The 27,302-nt window shown below is 34.8% G+C and overlaps 1 protein-coding gene across 1 annotated transcript in view; it reads left to right on the top strand.

Moving 5' to 3' along the window:
- Positions 1–25,915, top strand: part of LOC149794900 (spermine oxidase-like) — a 58,939-nt gene extending 33,024 nt beyond the window's left edge. The window contains exon 5 of the mRNA XM_089964537.1: positions 20,178–25,915. Coding sequence (XP_089820663.1) covers positions 20,178–20,309 — 132 coding nt within the window. The 3' untranslated portion in view covers positions 20,310–25,915. The remainder of the gene's footprint in view (positions 1–20,177) is intronic.
- Positions 25,916–27,302: the final 1,387 nt, after the last annotated feature.

Here is a 27,302-nt window from a genome sequence, read left to right as displayed (position 1 = left end):
GTTGTTTGGCTTATTGAACACTAAATAGGTTGCATCCATCTGGATCTCTTCATAATCTGGGTCTTTGCTGAGGGTTCATTATGGTACAAATAATTTTATTTGGAGTTGTCCAGAAATTATATATATACTTCTCTGTCCAAGGGCCCTGCAGTGGCTGTGTAGTCTGATGCATTTGCCTTTACAGGTCACTAGCATTATCTTTGTCCACATGTCTTTCCTCACCAAATATTCTGGTTGCCTTGTACAGCAGAGATTGATAATAACAAATTAAATGCTTATCAAATTAAAGTTCAGGACAAAGAATAGCAGCATTAGAAAAATATATTCTAAGTGGAATTTTGCCATATGGATTTGGATGTTGTCTGTGAAAGGTATTGGTTTGCTTCTTTCTGTAACTTTTTGACCATAGAGGAGTAACAATATATAATTTAAGGTAAATAAGAAAACAAAAATGTTATTTCACATGTAATACAATAAAATGAAATATTATGATTCTACTCTGTATATAACCTCCATTTTGCTCCATTTCATAAAAGGTCTCCACTGTGTATTTAAGACCTACCCAACTGGCAGTTAAGGGTCAATGTTCAGTGTACTGTTAAGTTACTCAGTTCATTAAATTGAATGTTAATTTTTGTATTTCTTTTATTTACAAAAATAGCAACAGTTAAGTGAGTTAATTTTTTTGTCATCTATGTTTTAAAAACATTTGTTTTTGGACCCCATCCTTATTCTTGGATCTGCCTCATTGTCAAGGACCTTAAATGCTTTAAGTTGCAATAACAGCTGGTGATCGCACACACACAGCATTAATTTTAAAAAATCTTGTTTTTATAAATAGGTTTGTGATTATTTATAGTGTCTGCACCCCTCCTTTTCATTCTTGAATCCGCCCATACAAGTTCGTATTGTTGCTTACAGTTTACCAACAAATCATGAATACATGTACCTGTACTATAAAATTCTTGGATCCTATATTGCTTACAGTTGACCTAGAAATCATGCATATACTGTACTATAAATATCAAACCCAATTTTACATGAGCGTTGTTAAGATAGGGTTGGGATGATCTGTCATCGGTCCATTTCCATGTACAAAATGTTAACTGCAGATATATGTCCATCTTTGTTTATTTATTATTTTTTCTTTCAAAAGTGAATTTTTTACCTTCTACAGGTACACCCTCATATATTCACAATCTGAATACGTTCGCTGTTACAAAGTCTGAATGAGCATCGTATTACAGTGCCACAATTTTTCATTTTTCATCGCAGATGCAAACTCCTCAATGTCTTCCACTATATATATATTGTAGTACAAATATCAATTTGTCCGTGTGCTGCGTCATTCAGCGAGTCTGCAGTAAATAAGTAATAGTACTGTTTTTAGCACTTGTCACTATCAGTTATCGTTGCTGTAGTGATCATGTGCTGAAAAATGGCATTCAACCTCACCAAACCGAACAAAGCTGTATAATGTGTAATTGCAGGTAATGCTGCATTGTCCATTTGGGCATAAACAACAAAACGTAATGCATTAAAAGCTATAATGAACTGAAACAATGAGAGCAATGTACCTTGCTTAGAAGCACCATAACAGCCAATCAAGGTTGATCCCATCCGGATTCAGACCTGTGATCTTTGGCTAATGCAAGTCTAGCATGCTAACCACTGAGCCACTGGTTTGATTTAAGCAATGTAGACCTGGATCGGCTGTTGCATTGTGTCAACAGATCATGGTTAGAAGTGAACAGCATTGGCCCAGATCTGCTGAAACATTGTGGGATTGTAGATAATCTGGGTCTACACTTTTTGCAGGTGTGTGTACATAACATTTGGTTTTGCCCTATCCTGCAATCATATTAAGTTCAGAGAAAAAGTGGAATCATCAGATTTTCCAGTGTAGTAGAGACCCATGGGCTTGTGACCAGATGGATGTGGGTTTCCCACTATTAAGATCAGCCATTGGTGATTCTTCTGTTCCCTTGCCTTTGGGCAGGGCACTTGATGCATCACAATGTAACATTTCAAAGTTTTGATCATGAGACCAAAACAGTGTTGTGACTTAGTGCATATACATTCAGGTGTATCCTCTTTAACTTTTTTGTATTCCCATTGGATTGAATAAGTGGAAACTATTAATGGATGAGTGAGTTGGGATATCTGTACAAAAGAGGGGGGGGGGCTACTGCAGATAGACACAGGATGGTTGCTTTGCTGCAGAATTTTAGCTACTGAGGCACATTTACATCTTGAGAAAATAAATAGTATTTGAAAACTGATGTCCATGCCATACACCATATGACTTATTGTAGACTAGTTTCTACACCCCAGCATTAATGTCCAAATATAAAAAATGGGGTGGCAAGAGTCATATGAAACTCTACTGAGTTAACACTACCACATCATGTCTGCATTGTGCCTGTCTTGTCTATAGCCTCAGGCAATGTTTTGACCTAGATACTAATTTGGTCTTTGCAGCTACATGTATATATGTACTGCAGGTATTGGGCCCTGAGGCTTGCACTCCTTGAGAGCACTAGCAGCTGGTAATATTCTTACAATTTACACTCTAACCTGTATATTAGATAGACTTCTGGATATTAAATTTATTTTTAAATTTATGAAAAATGTCAGAATTTCTAGTGGCATCAAATGATGCAAAACAACATAACATACATACAGGTAAAGATTTGAACTTAATATTCACCAGCCAATTTTCGGGGAATATTAGCTTTGACAATTAAATAAAGGGATGGTTGACCAACTGGAAACACTCTTTTGCCTAATCTTGTAAATCATGTAAGCATGTGTGTGTGCACGTGCAAGTTCAATTTTTAATGTAGCTTTCACAATTTGAGTAGTACCCTATGATGTCTGCAGTGTGGTAGTTTATAGTGATCTCAAGCACTGGGGCATCATGTCTCACCCAGTCATATTATCCTGACACCAGTCCAACCAGTCCTTACACTAACCTTTTAATGCTGAGTGCCAAATGAGGTACCAGCAAGTGCCATTTTTAAGTCTTTGGTATGATTCTGCGTAGTTTGAACCCACATCCGAGGCTGATGTTCTGACTACTTAAGCTACATTATTAAGTAGTTACACCTGAGTGATATAAAGTGCTCACTGTTATGGATCATTGCCATCTCACTCTTCTGTGTGGGGTTCGAGTCTCAGGGTCGGCCAGCTTGGGTATGTGGGAACGCTTGCAGTAGCTTCTTATGGGTCATTGGTTCTTTCCAGGGTTTTCCTGGGTTCTTCTTCCACCATTTATAATGGCTGCCATGTATAGTCTATCTTGTGCTGAAAAATGGCATTAATCACAACAACAACGCTTTATCATCAGTGTGTCTTCCTTTGGGAGCACTCTCATTGCATGCTGATTTTATTCTCAGCTTTCATTTACATGTAACCATCATAACACAACTTTTAACCTTGTCCGAGTTTCCTCTGACCCTTGCTATCCCGTTTTTGGATATTTGGACATTTATGTTGGGGTGTAGGGTCAGAGTCCATTCCCTATCGAAAAGTTGGAAAATCGCCCACACCATTAGGTGTCAGCATGGGGTAGCCACTTACTAGCCAGCCCAGCAAATTTGAATGACCTTTCATCAAAGTCTACCTGCATGTAACTGATAGAAATATAATTTATTTTCTCAGAAATTGCGATCATAGCATTCGTTATGTCTTTAATCGATTGACAGATGAGAAGAAAGTATGTCATTGCTGAAATTTGACCTGGATCTGGCCATTTGCATTCATAGTCATGTGACTACACAGCTCTCACAGCCCACATGTCATTGACATCAGAGGTCATACATTCACATGATATTAACAATAAACAATTTCTAGTGTTGCTGTAGGAAGACAGATCGAACATATAAATGAGTCACATAATTTTTATTGAAAAATGAAGAGAGAAAAACTTCTCAAAATATTTTTGTGAAAACGACCAAAAATCTGTAGATGTTGTAGCAAATTGAAGAAAACCAGATTCACTACACAGAGCACAAATCAATGTGGTAGTCACTTAACACCAACAAACACATCGCTGACACGTGCTCGGTACTTCTTGAAAATGGGTTTCTCCACCCTGCTGCGATACCATTGTTCTCAGAATAAATATGGGGAGAGTTAAGTGTGCATTACATATATTTACAAACATTAAATGACTTCTACATAATATGTCCAAATTCTATGTACAACAACTTTGGAAATTTGTTTATTGTCGATATCATGTGACTATATGACCTCTGATGTCTTTAACATGTAGATTGCAAGATTTGTATAGTCATGTGACTCAGAATGCAAATGGCCAGATCCAGGTCATATTGCAGAAACGACGTACTTTTGTGTCATGTCAGTGGATTAAAGACATGACGAATGCTATGCTCACGATTTTTGAGAAAATAAATCATATTCCTGTCGATTTCATGCAGGTACATCTCTAGCTTTTCAATAGGGAATGGACTCGGACCCTACCCTCCAACATAAATGTCCAAATATCAAAAATGGTGTGACATGGGTCAGAGGAAACTCGTTAAGTTTCAGTTGGTTTCACATAACCCTAAAATACAGCTTATTATAGATGCTTCCTGATAAGGTCACTAGCAGACAATATTCTGTATATTTTACCAGGACGATGGACAACCTTGCAGTTAGTTATTCCCATATGAGATCACCAATATTTACCATTTTTAACAAGGCACACTGAAGCAAAGTCAACTTATAAATCACAAATATAGATACTAACAGAAAGCTAGATTTGTGTTCTGTTCATGTATGTAATTTTCATAAAAGAATTTTGAGATTCAGTGAATTTATTTAAACTTCCAAACAGCATATAAATCCAACGGTAAATCTGCCCACTGTCCACAAATATGGCAGCTGATGACGTCATCCAGGTACTATCAATTCTAAATAATATAAATTGAAAGTGTTATAAACATCTTAGATGGATTTAATGCTATGGATTCGAAGTGTGTTAATGTATGTGGGGTGACAATGCAAATGTTTGTGCAATTAAAGTGTATTTCAAAATGTTTTGTATGTTATCAAACATGGAGAAACCTGAAGTTGCTTTAATGGGTTTCTTTTTGTTATATATGTTGTTGTTGTTGGATTTTATATCAACTACAGCAGTAGACAAGTTTTTCTTTTTAAAAATAATTAAAGTGCATGGACACCATGACTGAGACAACAGGTCGGAGATAACCAGACTGAGATACAAGTTAGGTTAGCAAAACAGGTAGATTTCTCTGTTGCATGGGTTAGAAATTTCTATATGTGTAACTTGAGCAAGTTGTTTCAGAGCTGTTGATCATGGTGGGAATACTGTAATGGGCTGTCTGAAGATAAATTTAGGTATGCAGGCTCAGTTCATTCTTACAGGACACAGGCTGTTGGCTTTCCAAGAATTTATCCTTCTCTCTCTCTGTCTCTCTCTCTCTCAATAATAATTTGATCATGATTGCTAGATCTTGGAAAGTTGTCAGCATCATGAGATGGATTGTGTCTGGTAATGATGTGGATTTTCTGATACTGACAAAACCATATTTAGCAGTCTTCTTAAATCGTCAGACGAATTGCATTTTGATAAGCTGACATGTGTATGAATATTAGTTTAATGAGTGAAACCCATTACAGCCTTATTTTAGTGGTAAGATGAAATCATAAAGCATTATAAATAGAAATAATAATAATAATGATAATAATAATAATATTAAAGACATTCAGAGATGCTGCTAGTCAGTTGTATTACAAGTTTCCCACAGAAGTGATAGTTGTGCAAGTTTTCAAACAAGGGAGCAAAGAACATGCCTTTTACCTGTAGCTCCTATGATGATACCCAACATTTACAGAAGTGACAGCTAGGCAAGCTTTAAAATAGAATGACAGAAAGAGCATGTAAAATTACTTACAGGAAAGGTTTGAAGGTTTGGTATTAACTGAACTTAGTGCAGAGAATTATTATGAAGAAAATCATTTAGGCCTTGCAAAAAAATGTAAATGGACAAAAAAACATTCTTGGAGCAACTTGCATGAACTCCGGAAAATTACTTTTGGATGCCTTAAAGAACAGTTAACAAATCTATTCAGACTAGCCAAAATGGCAGCGGTACTCCATTATATTAAAAGCTGATCATGAACGGAGTTTTGGTCCTCAAAGCAGAATTTACTTGGAGAAATAAGCTTCTGCAACAATAAAGACATTGATGACTTAACAGATACAAGGGGGTCCAATAAATGATTTTGAGTTTCCAAAGGTTTTCATGAAGTGGAGTAAAAGAATTGATAGTTCCTACTAACTGAGCCGACTGCATTTGGTATGCAGATAGCTTGTATATTGTACATTCGGTATCCATATACCTTGTATATTGTACATTTGGTATGCTTTTACCTTGTATATTATATTTGGTATGTAGATGGCTTGTATATTTATTGTACAAGTGATACAAAGTCATTAAATGCTCATTTTTAATTAGATACACATATACCTTCTAATAATCTTGTCACTTTTAAGCTGTCATTTGTCATTCTTTCCTCCTCCCCTATCCCTGATATTTCTCCCTCCACTCTCAAGGTAGATGTGGCACCCCACCCAACACCCAGAAATTTCAGGTGGTATATCTGCTGTATTTTTTTCTCCTACTTCTTGGAGAGATGGTAAAATTTAGGCTATAAGAAAACGGAGCACCCTGTTAGTGAACAGTTTACATGCAGCTTTAGATCTTGATATGGAATTCTTAACAATGTTTGCCAGTTCCTTGTGCTAATTTTATGCCATCTCTTCATCTGTTTGTTCTTCTGTTGTCACATCTCGTGAACTGCTTCAAATAAATTCATTTCTATAGCTTAGTTATGATCTTACCCTTAAGGTAACGGTTTTGGACCTGAAGGGGTTGAGACATCACATGTGCAAGCATTTAAATTAAAGTGATATTTTCAAAATTGTAAGGGAAATAGGCTTATCAAAAGTGACGGAAATATGCAAACTCAGAGCACGTATTGTTACTGGGAACTCACATAAGTAAATTTTAATTTAATAAATATTTTCCATGCAAATGATGCTGTTTTTTATAACAGCTTCAGTCTTTAATTGATGGAAAAACATGGGAACTCTTAAGTATGACAGGGGTAATAATTTGGACGGTTATCTCTTGACAATGCTCTTCTGCTTGGCTACCTTGTTTCAGCTCATCTTTTAACAAGCTCACTGTTCTAGCTCTACTGGTCATATACAAGAGCTTATGGGGGATGGTCTGTTTGTCGTCCATCTGATGCCTCATATAAAAAAAAGACCTAGTGGGTCCTAAATGAAAACTATGCCATTTAATTTCCATTATTGCAGCCATCTTGAAAGTTATCTCCACTTCAGAATGAATGGTCATATCATTATTGGATTTTTTATGAAAGACTTCTTGTGATGCAGAGTTGGTCCTAAATGAAAATGATGCCATCTGATTTCCAGTATGGCTTAACAGTTGGCATCGTGAAAATTTTGTATTAGCTACTCCTCTTAAACAGAAAGTCATTTTAATGTGGCATTTTCATCAGAAGAGTTCTTATGGTGTCTACTTGTTCTTAAATGAAAATTATTAATCCTCAATATGATACCATATGTTTATCTTGAAAATCATATTACCTCTTCTCCCAAATTAATGGCTACATCAGCATGGGGTTTTCACCAAAAGACTTCATATGCTACCCTATTTGGACCTAAATAAAAATGGTGTCGGTTATCCATCCAATACAGCTGTTGTGAATAACTTGTTTTTCTGCCCCCACCCCATGGATGATCATTATGACATGGGGTCTGATATCCATCATATGTGCCACAGCAGCCAATTTGAAAATCTTGTTGCTGAAGAATATCAGATGGTTTCAACATTCAACAGTTAATAGGAAAAATGATCTTATCTAGATTTCCTTGAAATTATTTTTGTCCATTGGGATTAGTCCCATTTAGGTACTATGTTCAAAGTTAGCTCAACATTAGTGTATGGCTCTTTAGCCCTTCGATATACATGTAGCAAAGTTAACCAGTGCAGTGCACTGTAAATACAACACCTGTTACCTATTGGACTACATACACATAGGCCTGCATGTTAACTGTTAAGCAGTGTAGTCTATATTACCTTTAACAGCAATTTTAACTGTTTTACATTTTTGGTACACATATTATGTATGGACAGATTCAAGAGTAAAAATCTGATCGTTATAGCTGTACAATTATTTTTTAAGGAAGAATTTGGTATGTGCTTTAAAATCGTCGCCATCAAGTCATTTTAGCCGCGTGATCAACCGTAACTGCCATTTCTCATACTCGAAATGTACAAGTTCTTTGTCTGCATTCTGCATCACTAAATCTTCTGAATTTAATAATTTATACAAACTAATTGCTGCCTACATCAATATCCAAGCCTTTACCTAAGTTATTGAAGCTTTCATAGTTGTGATTCTTATCATGAAAACTCTAGTACTCTAGTAAGTACTGAACAAAATCGGCAACCTCCAGTTTGGAGAGAGGAGGATATGACTCTGGTTAACAGATTTCGACCAGAGCATAAGCAGCGACCATTCACTTAAGTGAATGTAGTATCTAATAGGGATTTTCCCCAATGGTGGCGCTGCGAAAACCCACTCAAAATGGCTGATGTTTACAGCAGGTGTCAAAGATGCTTCCATGAGAATGGTATAGAGGTGTCAAATGTCAAAATATGCTTGTATGCAGTAGGCGTTCAAGAGCGCATGCATGAGGTAAAGGTTTTTTTATTCAAGTTTTTTTTTGAAGACTAAGCCCAGTGTTCAAGTTTATTTTTGTTTTGAGTTGAACAAAATGCAAGGTAGACAACAAAGTAGCTCTAGTGGTACAAGTTTTACAGAAAACAAGATTTCTGCAGAATGGCAGTGGACAGAGAACCTGTTGCCTTTGTGATTCAGTATAATAGATTCTCACTGAGACAATAACATTTCCAACTTAAATACCATAAAGTGATCTCACCTCTGTAGAATTCCCTTCCAGTGGGTCTTCTAATCTTGTGCTAGTTGAGCAGTAAATGACCTCTACATGATCCCCACACTCCACACTCCCTGTATGCTGTCATTAATAATATTTATTGATCAGGTTCAGAAATGGGGCATAAAGTTCAACAGACAGTAATACTATAGATGCATTCTCTGTTTAGGCTAAGTATCGACCCATCAATGACCTGAGTATATGGTGGGTAGTTATTGAACCTTGCTACAATTTGTATAGCTCTAGCTTATGAGATGGTCTGTTGTCCCCTCAGTCCTTTGGAGGGTCTTTGGGGTGGGGACTTTCTTTTGTTTGTTTTTTATTCACAAGAAAGTTAATATAAAAATTGTAAATTATCCAGATTTACTGGTCTAAACAAGATCCTGATTATTGTTCATTCAGCTCAGCATCACAGATAATATCCACATTTGTAGCTCTGAATTTTCCTGCAGATGTCTCCAGCTGCAAACAAAATTACCTGATTTGTTTTGCGCAGTATTTGTATCCACATAAAGAGCAACACTACGGTAACATGGTCATATTCGGACCAGTAGGGTTATTCCGACCATAGATGTATGTCCTGCTGTTTACAACAATGATATGCAAATTACTTGCTGTATTTTTTTGTTTTTATTTGTGTATATGCAAATTAGTAAAGATGTTTCGAGGCGATGAGGGCATTGCGTGACAAAATGATGTAATCGCATCAGTATTCTCTTACATGCAAGTTCAGAAGAGGCATTCATAAAAAAATTTATTCAGGACCCTAGTCAATCATCAATTATCCAAGATTTGTATAGCTTTCAATAACATAATTACATTATGGTAGCTTTGAAATAATGCTTTGTTTCTCATGTCAATGACCTCAGTGGTCATAATATGACCATATTACCGTACTCATTCAGTGCATGCTGAAAAAGAGCTGTATTATGTACTTGCTTGTAAGACACCATGTTGGTACATTGACAGTTCTGTATTTTTCATAGAATATTGAAAGAGCTGTCATATGCCACAGGTAAACAAGCATTGTATACTCATTAAATAAAAATGATAGACACTAAGTAAACATTTCAAATAGTTTCATGGAAAGTAGGTGATGTTTATTTGTGGCACATGACAAGTTTCCTAGAGCACTCTTTGTAAGCATGTATTAAATGGGCAGTCTTGTTTTGTATGTTGATGCAAACTTAAAATCATTCATGCATTACCATATTTACCATTAATCTTTTTCCCTGTCCCAGAACGTATGGTGAAACTGGCTTCACCTAGGTCATATGTCCCCTCCCACATAGACTGCATGTCATGTTACATAAAATACATGGTTTGAGTCTCGGGCTTGGCCAATGTGGATATGTGAGAAAGCTTGCTGGTAGCTTCTCGTGGGTTGGTGTTTCTTTCCTGGGGGTTTCCCAGGTTCTTCCTCCACCATTAATACTGGCTGCCATGTATAGCCTATCTTATGCTGAAAATGGCGTTAAACCCTATGACAACAACAACATAACATACACAAAACATTTAATAAGAGAATGAAAGAAACCAACCATGTATTTTTATTATTTATTCCGCTTTTTTTTTCTTCATCACAAGCAGTTTATTAAAGAAATAAATATATTCACGAACTTATATGAAACATGTATCGATAATGTTATCACTGGTGTCAGATAAAACATGACACATTGTTCATAGATGTGATTATAGAGAAATGAAGGTTTGGATATGTTTTCTGACTAAAACATAGATCTAACAAAATTGCAAACAAGAGAGAAATTTCAATTGCTTGTAAGCACCTGCCTGCCATTCACGCAATACACAGCTGTGAGTGCAAATGACTATCGATTTGCTAGTATGTGTTACAAAAAGTATTATTAAAGCAAGTTAATTTTGTGTATATTTTTTACTTTGCAGTATCAGTGCCCATTTGTATCTATTATGATTACACATGGCAAACTGAGTGTAAAAAATCAACTTTAGTATTAAAACTGGGGGTCAAAATAAAAATTGGGGGTCTCTGAAGTACAAATTATGGTGAAGAGAAAGACTGGATTAATGGGGAAGAAAGCAGACAGGGCCATGAGCAAGTTTACTAGATGTGTGTTGATTTGACTGTCACATATTGGGAAAGATAAATGCAACCATCACCATGGCCCACATGAAATCTACATGTATTTTAATTTTATAAGGACTGTCAAATTCAGAGACAGGAAGAAGTCTGTTGTAGGGTTTGGATCTGCAGTTTGTGAAACTTGTAGATGTATATACGGTTGCAGTACACTTTACATACTTTTGAATTGAACATGATATTTATGGTTGCTGTCTTTAATCACACTTCCAGACTCTGAAACACATATTTTAAAGCTTGTCAAGAGCAGTACATATTTTGTTAACCTAACTGAAAACTGGTTCAACTTATGGAAAAAAATTAACTATTTTACTGAGGTCTTGTTATGTTTAGCAGGTCTGCAATAAACTTCCTTACATCTCCTCAAAGCCAAATCAGAGGATTGATGGTGGATTCTTTCAGTCTGAAATTGGATCTTCTGTACACTTGTGCCTTTGAATAAGAATAATCCCTCTATTTTTTCAGAGTTGGGACCTTCAGGTGTGATTTACACAATATGGCATCAGTAGGAAAATAACACAAGTTGATAAACAACTGGTTGTAGTGACACATTGCACACTAGGCAGGTTTTCTGATTTACTGATAGTGTTGAATGAAATGTCCTCAGACTACAGTATTTAGCATGAAACAGCATATTTGTTAACCAGACCTTTGATTTTAATATTATATTTTAAAAGAAATGCCTTTTTAAACTTTGTAAGCTAGTGCATACTTTGTTAATCATTGAAGACCCTATAAATGTATCTCATGTCCAGGCTGTACATCTGATTCCATTATCAGTTGTGCATAGCTGAAATAGCAGAAAACAATCCCACTGCAATCTTAGGGATGTGTAATGTGTTACAAGCAACAAATGAAACATTCACAAGTTAAGCAAGATTCAGCATGCACATTATAATAGCAGTTGGCTGTTCAATAAGCCTAATGGTTAGATAAAGCAAAATGATAGAGTTTTTCATTGTTTTATTTAACTGCATTTTATTCAGTTATTGTAAACCATGTATTGTACATGTTTTTACATTTTTATAAAACATTGCAGCTGTACATGTAGCCCCAATGATTGCAATTCATTGATGAGCCTAGGAGATTACTTTGGAGGAGGAACTTGCTACCATGGTACAGGGGGCCTCCTACACAATTATCTAGATTTTCCATCTGAATGCTTGGCTCATATATTAAAAAAATATTGATATGCTAGACTGGTGTTTGAGCATTGCTGCCATCTGCATTGCACAGACCAGGAGGCAAGTTGACAGTGCCAAGTTATGAATCTTCTGTGATTGATGCAGTAGGAAATATTTTTCTATCTTTCCCCCTTTAACTACAGTTGCCAATTATTTCTTTCATTTTGAGGAAGGAGAATGTTAAGAATCAACCTTTAAGGGCTGTAGGGTAGCTTAATCTAACACAATCTGATTTTGTTGGGTATTTTGAGCTCCAGAGACCAGTATCTCTCTCATTAATGCCTTGATGGAACCTTTCATGTGGGCATTATCTAAACCCCTGATGAACCTTTGAGGGAAGCTTCCTTTGAAAAGCATGCACTTAAGATGGTCTTCCTGCTGTCTTCATTGAGAGTATTGACTTGTCAATGGAAAATGGTTGTTCACCTTTCAGGGGTAATTCATTTGTTTTCTCATTTGTGGTAAACAGATGTTTATGGCTTAGAATTGGTTACCTTGAGGAACCCTGTTTTGAGATTATATCTTTGCTGGGGATCAATTTACCAGTAGGCTTGTTTTGTCCAGTTAGGACCTGAATGTTATATTTAGCTCTCTCTAATAGGATAATGAAAGGTTGGAATTGCCTCTTTTTTCTCAAGGATTCCTCCTATGTTTTAGCAGCTACCGATTCCAGGTGGATTGTCCTTGCTGTCAAAAGAACATATTTCTTAATCAAGAGTGAATTACCTCGAATAAGCCAATGATCAGGGCAATTGCTCCCTCTTGAGCCTGTTTGAATTGCTCCATTTGGATGATGTCAGGTGAACTGCCTTCTTGGAGTCTTCCTCTACCTTTACATCATTTTTCATTTGATCATTGGCACATCAAAGCAAATGCATGTTCTCATTAGTTTCAACTGTGACATTATATGACCTCCCGGGTTCTTATGGTCTTTGACAGTTTGGGAAAAATGAGGTATCATTATTAAGGCCTTGAAAGTTTGGGAAAATGAAGCATATTAATCTGAGGTCTTTAAAAGTCTGAAAAATTGAAATAAACCTGAACATTTTATTTTCTTTTCATAATCACAGAGGTGGCTTCTCTTTCCAAAATGATTGAAGAGAAGAAACAGCAACTAAAATAATGCAGTGCTGAAGTTTGTTAAGAGAACAATTTATTTTGTATTAAATCTGATGCATAAATTACATATTTCTGAAATAACAATGAATGCTAACCTATCTTCCAGATCATTGTAAAGCATTATAAGACAGACAGGTTTCTTCAATTTTAAACCTTTTGTCACAGATTAATTACAGTTGTTTACACACTTTTGTAGCGGACCAGTCTATATTGAAAACACATGGTGCCAAATATCAAGTGAAACACGCTTTATGGATGTAATTTGTAGATGTTTATGACTGAAAAATGTTAAAAGGGAGAAAGTTTGTTATATTGAAGAACATGTTGCATCAGGAAAATGCAGATCAATAGCATTTTAAAAATGTTGACAGAAATTCTACAATAAGATAATACAGCATTCAGAATTTGTGGACTGTACGACCTTTGAGCGAAAGTTAAACATGTGATGTAGACTAATTAAAGTGAATGTTGTGTATAAATAATTCATTTTGTTTTGTGTTTGTATTTGCATACTAATGATTAATCCACATGGATTTAGTCAATTTCTGACAAGAATTTTAAATTACTGCAGATCCAGCTAAGTAGCAGAAATAAATGTACGTTTTTCATATGGCTTTCTGTAATTATGGCATGTACAGTACTAACGTATAGATCACTCTTTTTATGCTCAGATTGCTCTTTTTTTGCTACTTATATTAGTAATAATTACACTTCAACCTCTCGTCGGGTTGGCATATATGACCTTACAACAAAGCAGTTCAGGTCCACATTTAATATAATTTCCCGTTGATTGGGAATCTGTCCATGTCAAAAGAGCAAGAAATTCCATATGTTGGATATCTCTAAAGAATATGAATGGGGTCATGTTTGTTTCTTGCTGGCACTATGGTTACTAATTAGAGGAATATTTAACTTGGACTGGGGACTTATGTTTTGGAAAAGGGTAGCATTGCAATACAATTGGGTAAGTATGACGTAATTCCGATTACCCCCCCCCCCCCCCCCCCAAACCTCTTCAGATTTGCTATTTCACTTGTCAATATGGTTAACATGTGCAAGAAGGGTATTATATTTGACTCCATACCCTGGGGATCTTTAGAACGGGGGAATCGAGAGATCATATTTTACAGATATTTCCACACATGCACACTTATACAAAATAAAATGTTGTATAGGTGGAGATATTGAAGAAGATGCGTAGTAACTGGTAGATGTGTTGGGGCCTTGGCCAGTGTTTGTGGGTGGGTGGCGGTGGAGGATAGCAGTGGAGAGGGCATTAAATAACATGATTTATGATATGACTCATTACAGTTGTTCAGGTTTTTAGATCTTTACAGACAGTTTATTCATCACAAAAAAAAAATAAGATTCAAAATGACATTAATGGCATATTTGATCGCCATAAATTGGTCATTTATACACTTGTAGATTAGTTGATATTACATATGACTGGTTTAGGATTCTCACTAATTGCATTAAAAGAAATACCAGTAGTTGTTAATGACAATCATTTGAGCTTGTTGTTGACTATTACTTACACTGGCACTTGGAGCCCATTGTTGAATGTTAAGTTTTTAACCTACTGATATATGTTGGGGCAGTCACCTTCCAGTTTGGGGAGACATAGGGGAGATTCTTGATGATGCAGAGAATTAGGTACTATAAGTGATATTCGTTAAGTTTGATATCAAGCCATCAAGCTTTGGTTGCATATTAAAGAAATTGGGAGAGAGGTGCGTGTGCTTGGGATGTATTTCCATAAATGTCATGCAGTCAAATACATTTAGCTTTGGAAAAAATGCTATTGTACTGATTTATAGAAGAGAACTCTATCCATCATATTTGTTGAAAGGGGAAAAAAAATGATGTCCAGACAAATAAGACGATTCTAGTTATCAAGACATCCAGCCACACACCCTAGTCGGTTAAATAGACAGTCTCTAAATACTTTGTTTCTTACATCTGTAACTGGTTCACAGAGTGCAGGAGACATCAGTAATTCAACTGATTTGTCAACACAGCTATTGACACTCATTTGCAACATTTATTCATTTATCAGACTTAGTATAATACCATGTTGAGTATTTTCTCAGCTAGTACTTGAATCTTGGATGTTTTAGGACAATGTTATCTGCAGATAAACATATTTACATTGCATATTCTTAAGGACCTACAATATCACTTTATTTTATCTGAAGCTGTTCCTTTTTTTTTTGCAGACTTGATATTTGATTCTTTTTGAAAAATGTACCATCTTGTAGAATATTTTATACTTAATCTTATTCATTGAATAAGTATAAAAGTACTTAGTGTGCACACCAGTAGAAGTATTGTAGCAATTGTTGGGACACCTTTTTTCTCGTAGCTAACTGTTTACACATCTGGTTTCTTCAGCATGACACGAATGGTTCGTAAACTAAATTTTATTTTCAAATTAGGCCCTGGAACAAGCATTCTGTAGTAGTTTGAACCTTGCATCATGATAGTTTTACAAATGAGTGTTTAAATTACAGGCTACCTTAAAAACAAACCCAACAAATCATCTGATTCCCAGCAAGGTTCATCTTCTGATAGCAATTTCATTTGGCAAATACTGGCTGATAACGATGATTTTTAGAGTTAAAATGTTAATGGATATACCAGTGATTGAGTTTGAGCCTGAAAATGGTGTTAAATACAAGTACAATGTTCATTCAAGATAGAAAAAATGGACATCTTGCTGGTCAACCCTTTTTTCAACGATATTTCAAAATTAATTGTAGAAGAGGCAGCAGAACAAGCCTAATTGAAATAGACAATTTAAAATGAGTACAATTTTCATTTCATTTCTCAAATAATTTAGCCCTGTGTGATCTTGAGTTACAAAACTATGTAGCCTCTAAGAATTTAGACAAATCTAAAAACTAAGAATCTAAGAATGAAAGTGACAGTTATGCAAGACCTTTAGTGATCAGTGACTTGCCATCTTTAGGTATTTACGATTTTATTTGAAAATTTCATGCTCAAAAAATCCTTCAGCAGCATAGGATTTTCATCAAAGGAATCGTATGATCTTCTAGTGGTGCAAATTGTTATATTTTAACTTTGCTATTGTTTTATTGATAATTCATGACAGGCTACCTGTTTCCATAGGTGTGATTTTGATGGTAATGTCCAGCCTTAAAACTTATAACTGTATCAGTCAGTTAAATTTTAAGCTATGACACTAGTTTTCTTGTCAGTTAATAAAAAGAATCGTGCCAAAACTTAACTTCTGCCACGATGGTTTTATCCTGCTACTCCTTATAGATTTATCTATCTATCGCCAACTTCACTGAACACATTGATTTTACCCTGAAACAGCTTAGTATTTGGGGGTTTGGACTTTGTGTTGTAAAAAGTATTAATTATTCTCCCAAATCTGTGAAGCTTATTTCAAATAAAGCAGACATCTGTGAATTTACAATTGAAATAAAGACATCTGGCACCAACTTGTAATGGGACTTTGACATGTATACTATGGTAATTAATTGATAGAATCCATTGTAGACATATATTATTCAGACTTCTGATGGTACTATGTATTGTGTATATGTCTCATTAGTACTGTGAACTATAACTTTTTGTTATGTTATATTGATTTTGCTTACAGGAACAGGTTTACAAAGGGGCAGGGGTGTTTATCAACAGTATACTAGATTTTAGTGTTGTAAATTGCACTCCAGAACCAAAGTACAAATAATATTAGTACTTCTACCTTCATCAGCTTAGTACTAAATTGATCCTGTATTATCAGTGGGGAATTGGTGCTCACTTTTTTCAAGTGTGTTTATGACAGTGCATACATTCTATCAGTCTCCGGGGCCCCGAGTGGCCGAGTGGTCTAAAGTGCTCTTCGTTACGGATCACTGCCATCTCACCTCTGTCTGCGGCGGTTCGAGTCTAAGATTCAGCCAATGTGGGTATGTGAGAAAGCTTGCCAGCAGCTTCTCGTGGGTCGGTGGTTCTTTCCGGGGTTTTCTCTGGTTCTTCCTCCACCATTAATACTGGCCGCCATGTATAGCCTATCGTGTGCTGCAAAATGGCGTTAAACCCAACAACAACAACAACTATCAGTCTCCTTAGTTTTTACAATGCTGAAACTTTGACTGGCACCATATATCCATTATTGTGATGCACTTTATTTATACACACACACTTAATTTGTATTGTTGGCTTTTGTTAATGATCATTTTATATACATCTGTATTTTGTACACACACACACACACATATATATACCTGACTCAACAAACCAAAATACTAGGCACTATTAAGAACTACATTTCTTTTCCTGTTATAATACTAATAATGATAATGTAAAAAACACGAAAAAGTCAGAAAAATCGGAGGCAGTTCACTATGTTGTAATACCTTAATGGTATTTTCAATGGAGTTTTGCATGCACAGGCATTATCCAGTCTCTGAGGATTATTTGATGTTTAACGTTGAGATGTGAGATGTTTTACCTTGTCATTGATCTTGATCATGTCATTTTTATCTATCACTGAAAATATTTACTACTTGTGAATTACTTCCATTCTTGAATGTATGCCACCCACCCACCATCATTTAGATCGCCATCTGTATCTCATATAAATGTTTAGTCTGTGTTTTATACTAAATGTGAGTATAAAACCCTGCTGTAGTCCTCATAATGTCACGCCATTGTCATGAGTCTTAATGAATTTGTGAAGGAATTCATCTAAAGACATCAACAGTTCTACAAGCTCTGGGACATCGACATTAAGTGGAAAGAAGTACGCATGTTAGCATTTATTGTGCCAGATTCATTTGCATGCTGGATTATGCATGTGTCATGCTGGAATTTCTCATGAATAGTTTAGGAAATGATTCATCTTACCTTCCATGATTTTGGAATATCAAAGCATAAATAAGAGTCTATAAATATGAGTACAAACAGTGCACTGGCAGAGTAAGAGTGGCAAAGTATGATCATCGAAGTAGAAAATAATGCTGGCCATGTACATCACTTCTATATTTTTACATAACCGATATTAACTTTGGCACTTTAAAATCCAAAAACTGAATCAAATTGTTATGAGAAATTTTAGATTTAATACATGATTGCTATTGAATTTAAATGCTTTATAATTATTATATAATTCTTAATAAAGCCGCTGCTATCTCCCACCACACTGCTTAAGTACATTAGTATCAAAATTTTTTTTTCATTGAGATCACGCTACTATGTCAGAAGGTGTTACAGTTAATCTTATTAATTTAGCTGTTAATACACGCATCAATTTAATATAATTTCAGCATAATATGGTGTATTATAACATTGTCTTTTGGCATTTAGACAAACAAGTCTGCATTTAGACAAACAAGTCTGCTCTGTTATCAGAAATTTAATGTTGTGACAGTGTTTATGTCAAGACACTATGCAAGATTGAAAAGCATGTTTATCTCATTTTTTATTATTTATAAAAGAATCATTTTTGAGTCCCGAACTGTTTTTATTTTATATATTTAACACTGGGTGTTACTATATATATATGTTACCAAATGGTATGAATATAATTGTCACAGAATTGGTGCAGGGGCAGATTTCAAACTGCACGAGTTTGTCACCTTTGTGTGAATTAAAAAAAAAACTTTTATGGCATTGAAGTGGGTGTTGTAAATAGTTTTCCATCTTTGCTAACAAAAAACAACTGCCTTTGGTCATGACAGTTTTTTTTTTGCATCTGCAAATAGTGCACTGGAATAGATTTCTTTGGTATTCATACCAGCTCCAACACTTAGACTTATTCTAGATTTGTTTGCATGAGGAAATTGTACTATTTCTTGTTTTGAAGATAACACCATAATGTCTTCCAAAGTTAATTGAGGACATGAAATTGGTAATAAGCATTCATGCAGTACAAAACAAGAGGCCAAGATGAGTCATGCATCTTATCAGAAATGATTTAATATCACTAACAGGTAGACTGAAAGTATTTTTGTTTTGTCATTGATGGCATATAAATAGATAAAAAGTCTGTGTCTGTAAGCTGCATACTGGAAATACAGCTAGTATATCGACATACTGCAAACATCATGACTGGAAAATTGTTAAAGCTAAGTTAAAAATCTAAATCACACACACCACATCAACATACATAAGAGGGTACCACATACCAACTGGCATATCTTTTTAAGATGTAAAGAGCATTGGGTTGGCATGTGTATTGATAATGTATCGTATCATAGGATGTGTCATGAAAAATATTGATACATGACACAGGTACATTGTTTTACCCCAGCTATCTAGTTAAAAATAATGTCAAATATGTGGGCCTTTTGTTTCTGTTAGTATAATGCTGTCACACTTAATATTGATAAATCAGTCGATTCATAAGAAATTACTAAAGTTCAGTTGAACAAGGGTCAGAGCTAAAAGTTATGAGTCACAAAATACCAGCATAGTCCAAAAGCAGAAGAATTTACTTTGAATTTTGTTTTGTCCCTCCCCAATTTGCAGTTTTATGTGTTTGTTTTTCAGATCCTTTTGTCTGTACATCAGATTTACTTTACAAGATGTATTATATAAATGACACATCGTCATTACCACCATGGTCAAGTATACCGTAAATTCAAATTCATGTTGCTATGTAAAAATAATTCCGCTATGTAAAAATCATTCTAAGATATTATTTATGTTTATGTCCTCATAAATATATATATGTATATAATTTTATTTCTTCTTTCAGCCATGCATTCTGTTTGCAGGGGAGGCAACTCACCCATCTTTCTACTCCACCACCCATGGTGCCCTTTTGACAGGCTATCGGGAAGCCAAAAGAATACTAGAACTTAAGGAATGTCCACCACAACTAGAATAGCAAAATAGGAGCCAAAAATTGCTGACTTTCCAGATCAGAAACTAGTCCAGTGAATGCATCTTGAAACGGCAGTGCATCCTTTATTATCTTCAATTAAACAGATACTGCATTGTTGCTATGTTCAGTACTTCATACTTTCATTGAAAAATAAATAAATGCAGTTTTTAAAATCTTAAGCTAGTTAAGCAGATATGTGAAAGTCCAGTACTCAGAGTGATTATTTCAAGAGTAAGCTCTAACAGTATTCTGTAGCATTTTTTATATACTTTTTTGTTTGAAAATGTTGTAAATGTATTGCATATTTAAGCTTGTGTGTTCAGATATAAGTTTATTATGTAAATGGGTGATTTAATGTGTTAGCTAATGTATTAGAGCATGTTTGTATATAAGTGTGTGTGCAAGAGAGAGAATGAAAGGAGAGGTTTTTTAAACCATTAAATGTTTTTATTTTCTAGCCTACCTCACATTTATTTTTCATAGCCACATTCATCACTCCCCAAAACTGCATAATTGTTTTGAAAATCAAACTTCCAAAGTGGTGAAACATTAAAAAGGATCTGTTTAGTTTCCAAGATACAGTATTTACCGTATATACTTGCATAAAAGTCAAATAATTTAGGATAAAAGGGGGGGGGGTCGGTTTATCCGTGGGCCAGTGTATAAACTTTGCATTTGTTTGGTCTTTTTGTTGACTACTGTAGTGGCTGTAAATCTCGGGATGCGAAACAAATTTGTCTTCTTTTGTGTCCTAAGACATAGGCATATAAAAAAGTAAATTTCTGTGACCCGACCAATATTTAACTGTAAAAAAAGTACTTTACTTGATCTTATTATTTTGCATGTGCACATTTTCTGATTTCTTCGGCACGAAGTTAAATAAAGGTAAATACAGACTTCATAATTTGCAAGCCAGTTGAGTTTACCAGGGAGACCATGCTGAACTATAATGTACAGTACTTACACAGTGCAAAGCATGCATAGCATCACTTAAATCCTTACTTATTCCCAAACATAATAGATCCAGATTTTGCTTTATTCAGTTTCAACCAAATTGCATTCTTCCAGATAACATTTCAGCTAGTCCTTAATAGCCGTTTCATTTACGTTGAATCACACGAGTTGCTCATTTTCAATGATATAAGCAATCCTACAAATTGAGGTAATATTTTAAAAAAGGTATGCATGTTTAATTGTATGAAACACATAATCATCATAATTTACATGTTCACGAAGGGTGGTAATAATAAAGGCTAAAATTATCCACTAAGATCAAGATCAATCAATTTTAGTTTTGTGTTTTAGCTGAACAAACATAATAACTTTCCACACAATGGAAAGTTTGATGTTTCGGCATCTCCTATGTTGATAGTCAGTGAATTTCTTTCGTTTAGCAACAGCAGTACAGGCCAGTTAATCGTTAAAACCCTGAAACTGGCTTGTGATAAAGAGGTTATTTTGACCAGTAACTATACCAGTACATTGATGTGTAATTGCCTTTATTCCATAATAATAGCATGATTACTGTAGTTTTGTAAAACGGGGTGTAAGGAATACATATGAACTTTTCAAAAAGCCAAATAGAGGGACTGAATTAAAAAAAATAGAGATTGGGACCTACAATCAGGAGATTTTTCGTGTCATTTTTAAAGCCTTGTTGTCACTAAATTGAATGATCTTCCTGGTCCAGTATGCGTGAAATTTGCAAAAAGACTTGCCATTTCTCCATGTGGCGTGCCCTATTTTCCCCCAGGATGTTCCCTATTTTCATATTCTGGTCAGCTGTGGTCAGACTGCACAATAGTGAAAGATTAGTCGTAAATAAACAAGTAAGAAAGCCAATGCGACTAATTAAAAGTTAATTTTTATCCATGCAACTATTTTGTGAAAATGATTGGTCCACCATCATAACTCAGAGAAACCACATTCTGCACTATTGTTATGCAAGCATCAGCAATTGATTGGTAAATAAAGGATTCCCAGTTTTGTTGAACTAAAGGTACCAGAATAGCCAGACTCGTGGTACCGAACATGTGGCAACTATTTTCCCCTCTTTGTATATTCCACCTTATTCCCTTGTCAACTCGTAAGGCATTTAGTATTGTTTATTATAAAACATGTATTCTGAATTAGTTTTTTGAGGACACATTTTCTGCGTAGTATGTATTTTCATGCCTTTTAATTTAACGATGGTAATTAACATTGGTATACATGGTATAAAAATGCCAGGTGTTCACTTGTGTAAGTTTCTTTCGTGGTAATGGCACTATAGCATATGGAGTTAACAGCATTCATAGTGATCATACTTTGGATTGAAATTGTGGACGATTTTATTGTTTATTTTTTATTTTTTTTTATTATTGTAGAGGTAAAAAAATCATTAATTTATGTGAATAGTGTATAAACTTAACATTCTATGTAGTGAAGAAGCAAATTCTTTATAGTAATTATTTCTTCACAACAATAATTCACAGGGGATAAAACAGAACATGTAGGACTTTTCTTGTTTAGAAGAAATGAAACTGAAAGACTTAATGTAATAGTCTCGTGAGTTCTCTGCAAAAATCGGAATATATTATGAAATCTGGAGGTAGGCATGGAGCAACCCCAAAAATCAGGATTTTACAAATTACAGCTCAGTTTTTACAGTATTAGCATTATTTTCGAAGCATTATTTCCAAATCTTTATTTTATTTTGGAGATATCATTAAAGTTTAGTGCAATGGTGCCCATGATTCGACTCCAATGGATGTTCTTAATTCAGTGTATAATCAAACCTACAATGTGCATGCGGTGGTGCCATTATGTAAATACGTTCAGTAGCCTAATTGCGAGCATTTAATCGAACCATATTGTATGTTCCTTGTGTTGTCATACTGGGATTACATTTTAATGAGTTAGGTATTTACAATTTCCAAGCAAAGTAAAAACATAATTAACAGTGCACTGACATAAAATGTCCAATGCAGACAATAGTCAAAAGGGAGAGGTAGCGTTAGAGCAACTCATGATTGCTAAATTCTTGTCATCATTCAATCAAATTATACACACATCTAAATTAGGCAGAAACAATAAGAAAACAGAAAATTAAATAAATTACTTTTCAAACAAGTTTATACCATTTTTTGTAATCATGCACGCCATGTAATTTTTTTAAATATAAGTTTGCCTAAATAAATGCATTTAGAAGTTAACCTCGTGCATCTTTTGATATGTCTTGGAGTTGTAGGTCGGCTTTTACGCGGGTCATGCACTTTTTAGTGTTTATACCTGTTCAGTTTGGGGATCGGTTTATATGCGAGTATATACGGTAGGTTAGATTGTTGGATAAGATTATGCAAGAGAAATGGAATCTATATGCATTATGATCTGCCATTGAGAGATAAAACTTGCATAAGAACTAAAGATTGCATGATACCTTATTTAATACATGGGTCATTTTCACACTTTACATTGTCAGCATTTCATAATCTCAGAAAAACTTAGGAAACCTTAATTCCTTTTAGTCATATTTTTAATACTTGTCAGATTGTTTTGGTTTCCAAAATATTGAGAAAACTTTACTAAGAAAATGTATGAAGTATCAACAAGGTAATTTCTCAATCTACACTGTAAGATAGTCCTTTACTTGCAAAAGTGTGACACCCCTCTGTTACTCATTTACCAGTTGTATAGCAGATGATGCAAGTTAACAACAGCCCATCTGCTGAGTGTCAGAGCTAAGAAGGGTGCATCAGTGCTAAAAGTAGATCAAGTGTAGTGCAGACTGGGAAAATGCACAGTGCAAGTATGTAACTTGTTATGGACTTCACAATACCATCATATGTATGTACACTTGCTGACTGGAAAATCCAACAGTGACTGTAAGGATGTGTCTAATTTTTGTTAAGTTACCTTGGTAGTGCTGGAAGTGACTATGGGGGGTGCAGCACTTAAACTGGTAATGGATTGCTGGTTTTGTATAGTATGTATTTGTATAGTTGTTTTGTCTTGATACAAATGTTATTCTAAATTTAGTTGTATTCCTGTTATGATGAAAAGAGTTAATTTATTACATGTGTGCAAGTCTTAATGAAATTTTCTTGGCATCATCGCAATATGTTTACAGTAGGTTTAATAAATAATGGATAGATATGATTATCTTATATTATCATGGAAATTAGGAGAGTTTCCTAGAAGTGGCAAGTTTTGAAATGATATTTTATAAATAGCTTGGTTTAAAACTGAAATTTTAACTACAGATAAAATTAAAAAGTGTATGATATATCATTTGTTCAGAACAGTGCTGTTAGCTTTTTTGTGTAGCTGTCATTGTGCTAACAAATTTTGAAACAGTATCTAGAAATGTAAGCATTATAAATTAAGTAAAACATTGCTAAAGCTACTAAACTTGCTTAATGCTGCTAATATGGCATATGTCATGTGATTTTCACATTTGGAGGAATAATTTAAACATTTGATACTTACCTCAAGCAATATAGCCACCTTATGCTAAAGTTTTCAAAAATTTCAGTTTGCATGATTAAAAGTGTAGTGATTTATTTTTGCAGAAACATAAGCACTCTCACCATACTCATGAATCAGTATTAAGAATTTGTATTTGTCAATGCATGTGACTTTACTAATTTTCTAGAGTGATTCACATTGCCAATAAAACACCTGGGGCACACTGAACATAAATGCATACACCTGCTGGTTAAGAGCATACAGTGTTGTCCAGTCATCATACAGATTATATGCACTCATGTCAGATGTGTTCTTGACCAATTTTGGCAACATGTGTAACACTTATATTTTCCATTACATGTGCAGATAAAGTGAAACATGCCCTGACTGTCACAAGTGTAAAATGGAATAAAATTTCAAGTCAAAACTTGTTAACACACTGGTGTATATTTAACTTTTTCACTTATTTGTAGTTACATTGAGGTGGCTTGCCAGAAGTAGAGGAATGAAATATTGTGATTGCAGTCTGTGTATTTGGTTCATTTGTTTTGGATGTTTTTTAAAATTGTGGCTTTTTGAATTGAAAGAATTTGTGAAATTCTATATTGTGTCCTTGACATTCCTTGTTTGGTTTAAGTCTTGTATCGTAGCTGTTGTCATTCTCACATCATTGATACTTAATCATTCTGAACTTGGCTTGACAGCATGCTTTGGTTCATCATTGCCATTTTAATGTATTATAGTGAATGTCAAAGCTTTACAAGTGATCTGGATACCAAATTGGGGCTGGTTTGCATTTTAAAGATTTTTAGTAAGCATATCTTCAGTGTCTAAAAAAAGTTTGTTTCTTGAAATCTGACATCTCGTGTAGGAGGAATGGGCCATACATATTCAGTTGTATTTTTTTCTTTCAGCTCTTTGAAACTGTCAAGCTGTTGCTAGTTTTGTAAATCTATAGTTTTTATTTTCTTTTTCATTTTAATTTTTTGTAAAGATCACGAAGCATTTCACTGATTTCTGTGTATGCCTATTTGGAGACAAATTTTCATTTGATAATGAGTTCAGTACTTTCTCATTCGACACCGAATGCTTGTGGTCATTTTGAATTTTATCATGTACATGTACAATCAATATAGATTATTATTAAATAAGCAATAAAAATATCCCATCGTTGTGTGGTCATTCACTTAGCTATTTATTTCCAACCTTATATTTCTATTAAATGAAGGATATTACTAGATCATGAGCAAATTTCTATTGAATTCGGTGTGAAATTGAATTGAGATGATTGTATTGCAATTATATCCATAGGAACAAAACTAGTTCTGTGACCTACAATGCATTTTCTTCTTCACTTTGACGTATTTACAGTTGTTGGCATACTTAAAAAATAAACCAGTTCTTTATGTAAATTCTACCTTCAGAAAAGTGGTTCTTTTATGCAGCATCATTTCCCCTGAAATTTTTTTATATAAACTTAAAGAATATTGCTTTTTAAGATTGGTGGCTTTTAGCATGACTGGTAGCTAAGCCAATGACTTGGAGGATAGCCATCAAACTGACATATTCATTCATGATCCAGTTTGGTTCCACTCAGACATCTAATAAGGCTGCTACAAACACTCCTTTGAAAATCTTCTCACTACTCAAAAATGAATGGTTATAAGAACATGAGGTTTTCACTAAAAGACTTAATGTGACGATGACTCTGGTGGCCTGGAGGTTTGAGCATCTGCCTTGGATGCGGGAGGTCATGGGTTGGATCATCTGTCGAGTCAATACCAAAGACTTTTAAAAATGGTACTAAAAGCTGCCTTGCTTGGTGCTCAACATTAAGGGGTTAGTGGTCAGCCTGGTGCCAGGATGCCCAATGTAGGCATTACTATAAACTTACCACAATGCAGACATCATAGCAACATGACTGAAAAATTATTAAAGCTACATTAAAACTCATAATAATCACACGTACACTTCATGTGATGTCTATCTGATCCAGATGAAAAATTTACTAATCTCATATCCAGTATGGTTATCACAGCAACCATCTTGAAAATCTTGTTAGTGTTGCTCCACCAGAACAGAAAGTCTTCGTCAGCATGGGGTTTTCACCAGAATTTATGATCTCTACATGGTCCTAATAAAAAAGATACCATTTAGAATCCGGTATGGCAGTCATAGTGACCATCTTAAAAAACTATCTATTGCTACTCCTGAATTTATAGTGATATAAACATGATTTTCACTGAGACTTACTATGAGGTCTGATTGGTCCTGAATGAAAATTGTGCCAATCTAGGTTTAATATGACCCCAGTGGCAGTCATCTTGAAATTGTCACAACTGATAAATGGAAACTCACAATGAGATGGGGTTTTCACCAAAAGATTACTTGTGAAGTCAAGATGTTGAGAATGAGATAGACAAGATTCCACTCGAAAGGGACTCTGATGTGGGAGGTCGTGGGTTCGGTCCTCGGTCGAGTCATACCAAAGACTTAAAAAATGGTACTAACAGCTGCCTCACTTGGCACTCAGCATTAAGAGGTTAATTT

This window comes from Sinohyriopsis cumingii, chromosome 7 (genome assembly GCF_028554795.1).
Source record: "Sinohyriopsis cumingii isolate HCF-2022 chromosome 7, ASM2855479v2, whole genome shotgun sequence".
Classification (NCBI taxonomy): Eukaryota; Metazoa; Mollusca; class Bivalvia; order Unionida; family Unionidae; genus Sinohyriopsis; species Sinohyriopsis cumingii.
Note: the sequence above shows the minus strand (reverse complement) of the source record. Positions and strands in the feature narration are given on the sequence as shown.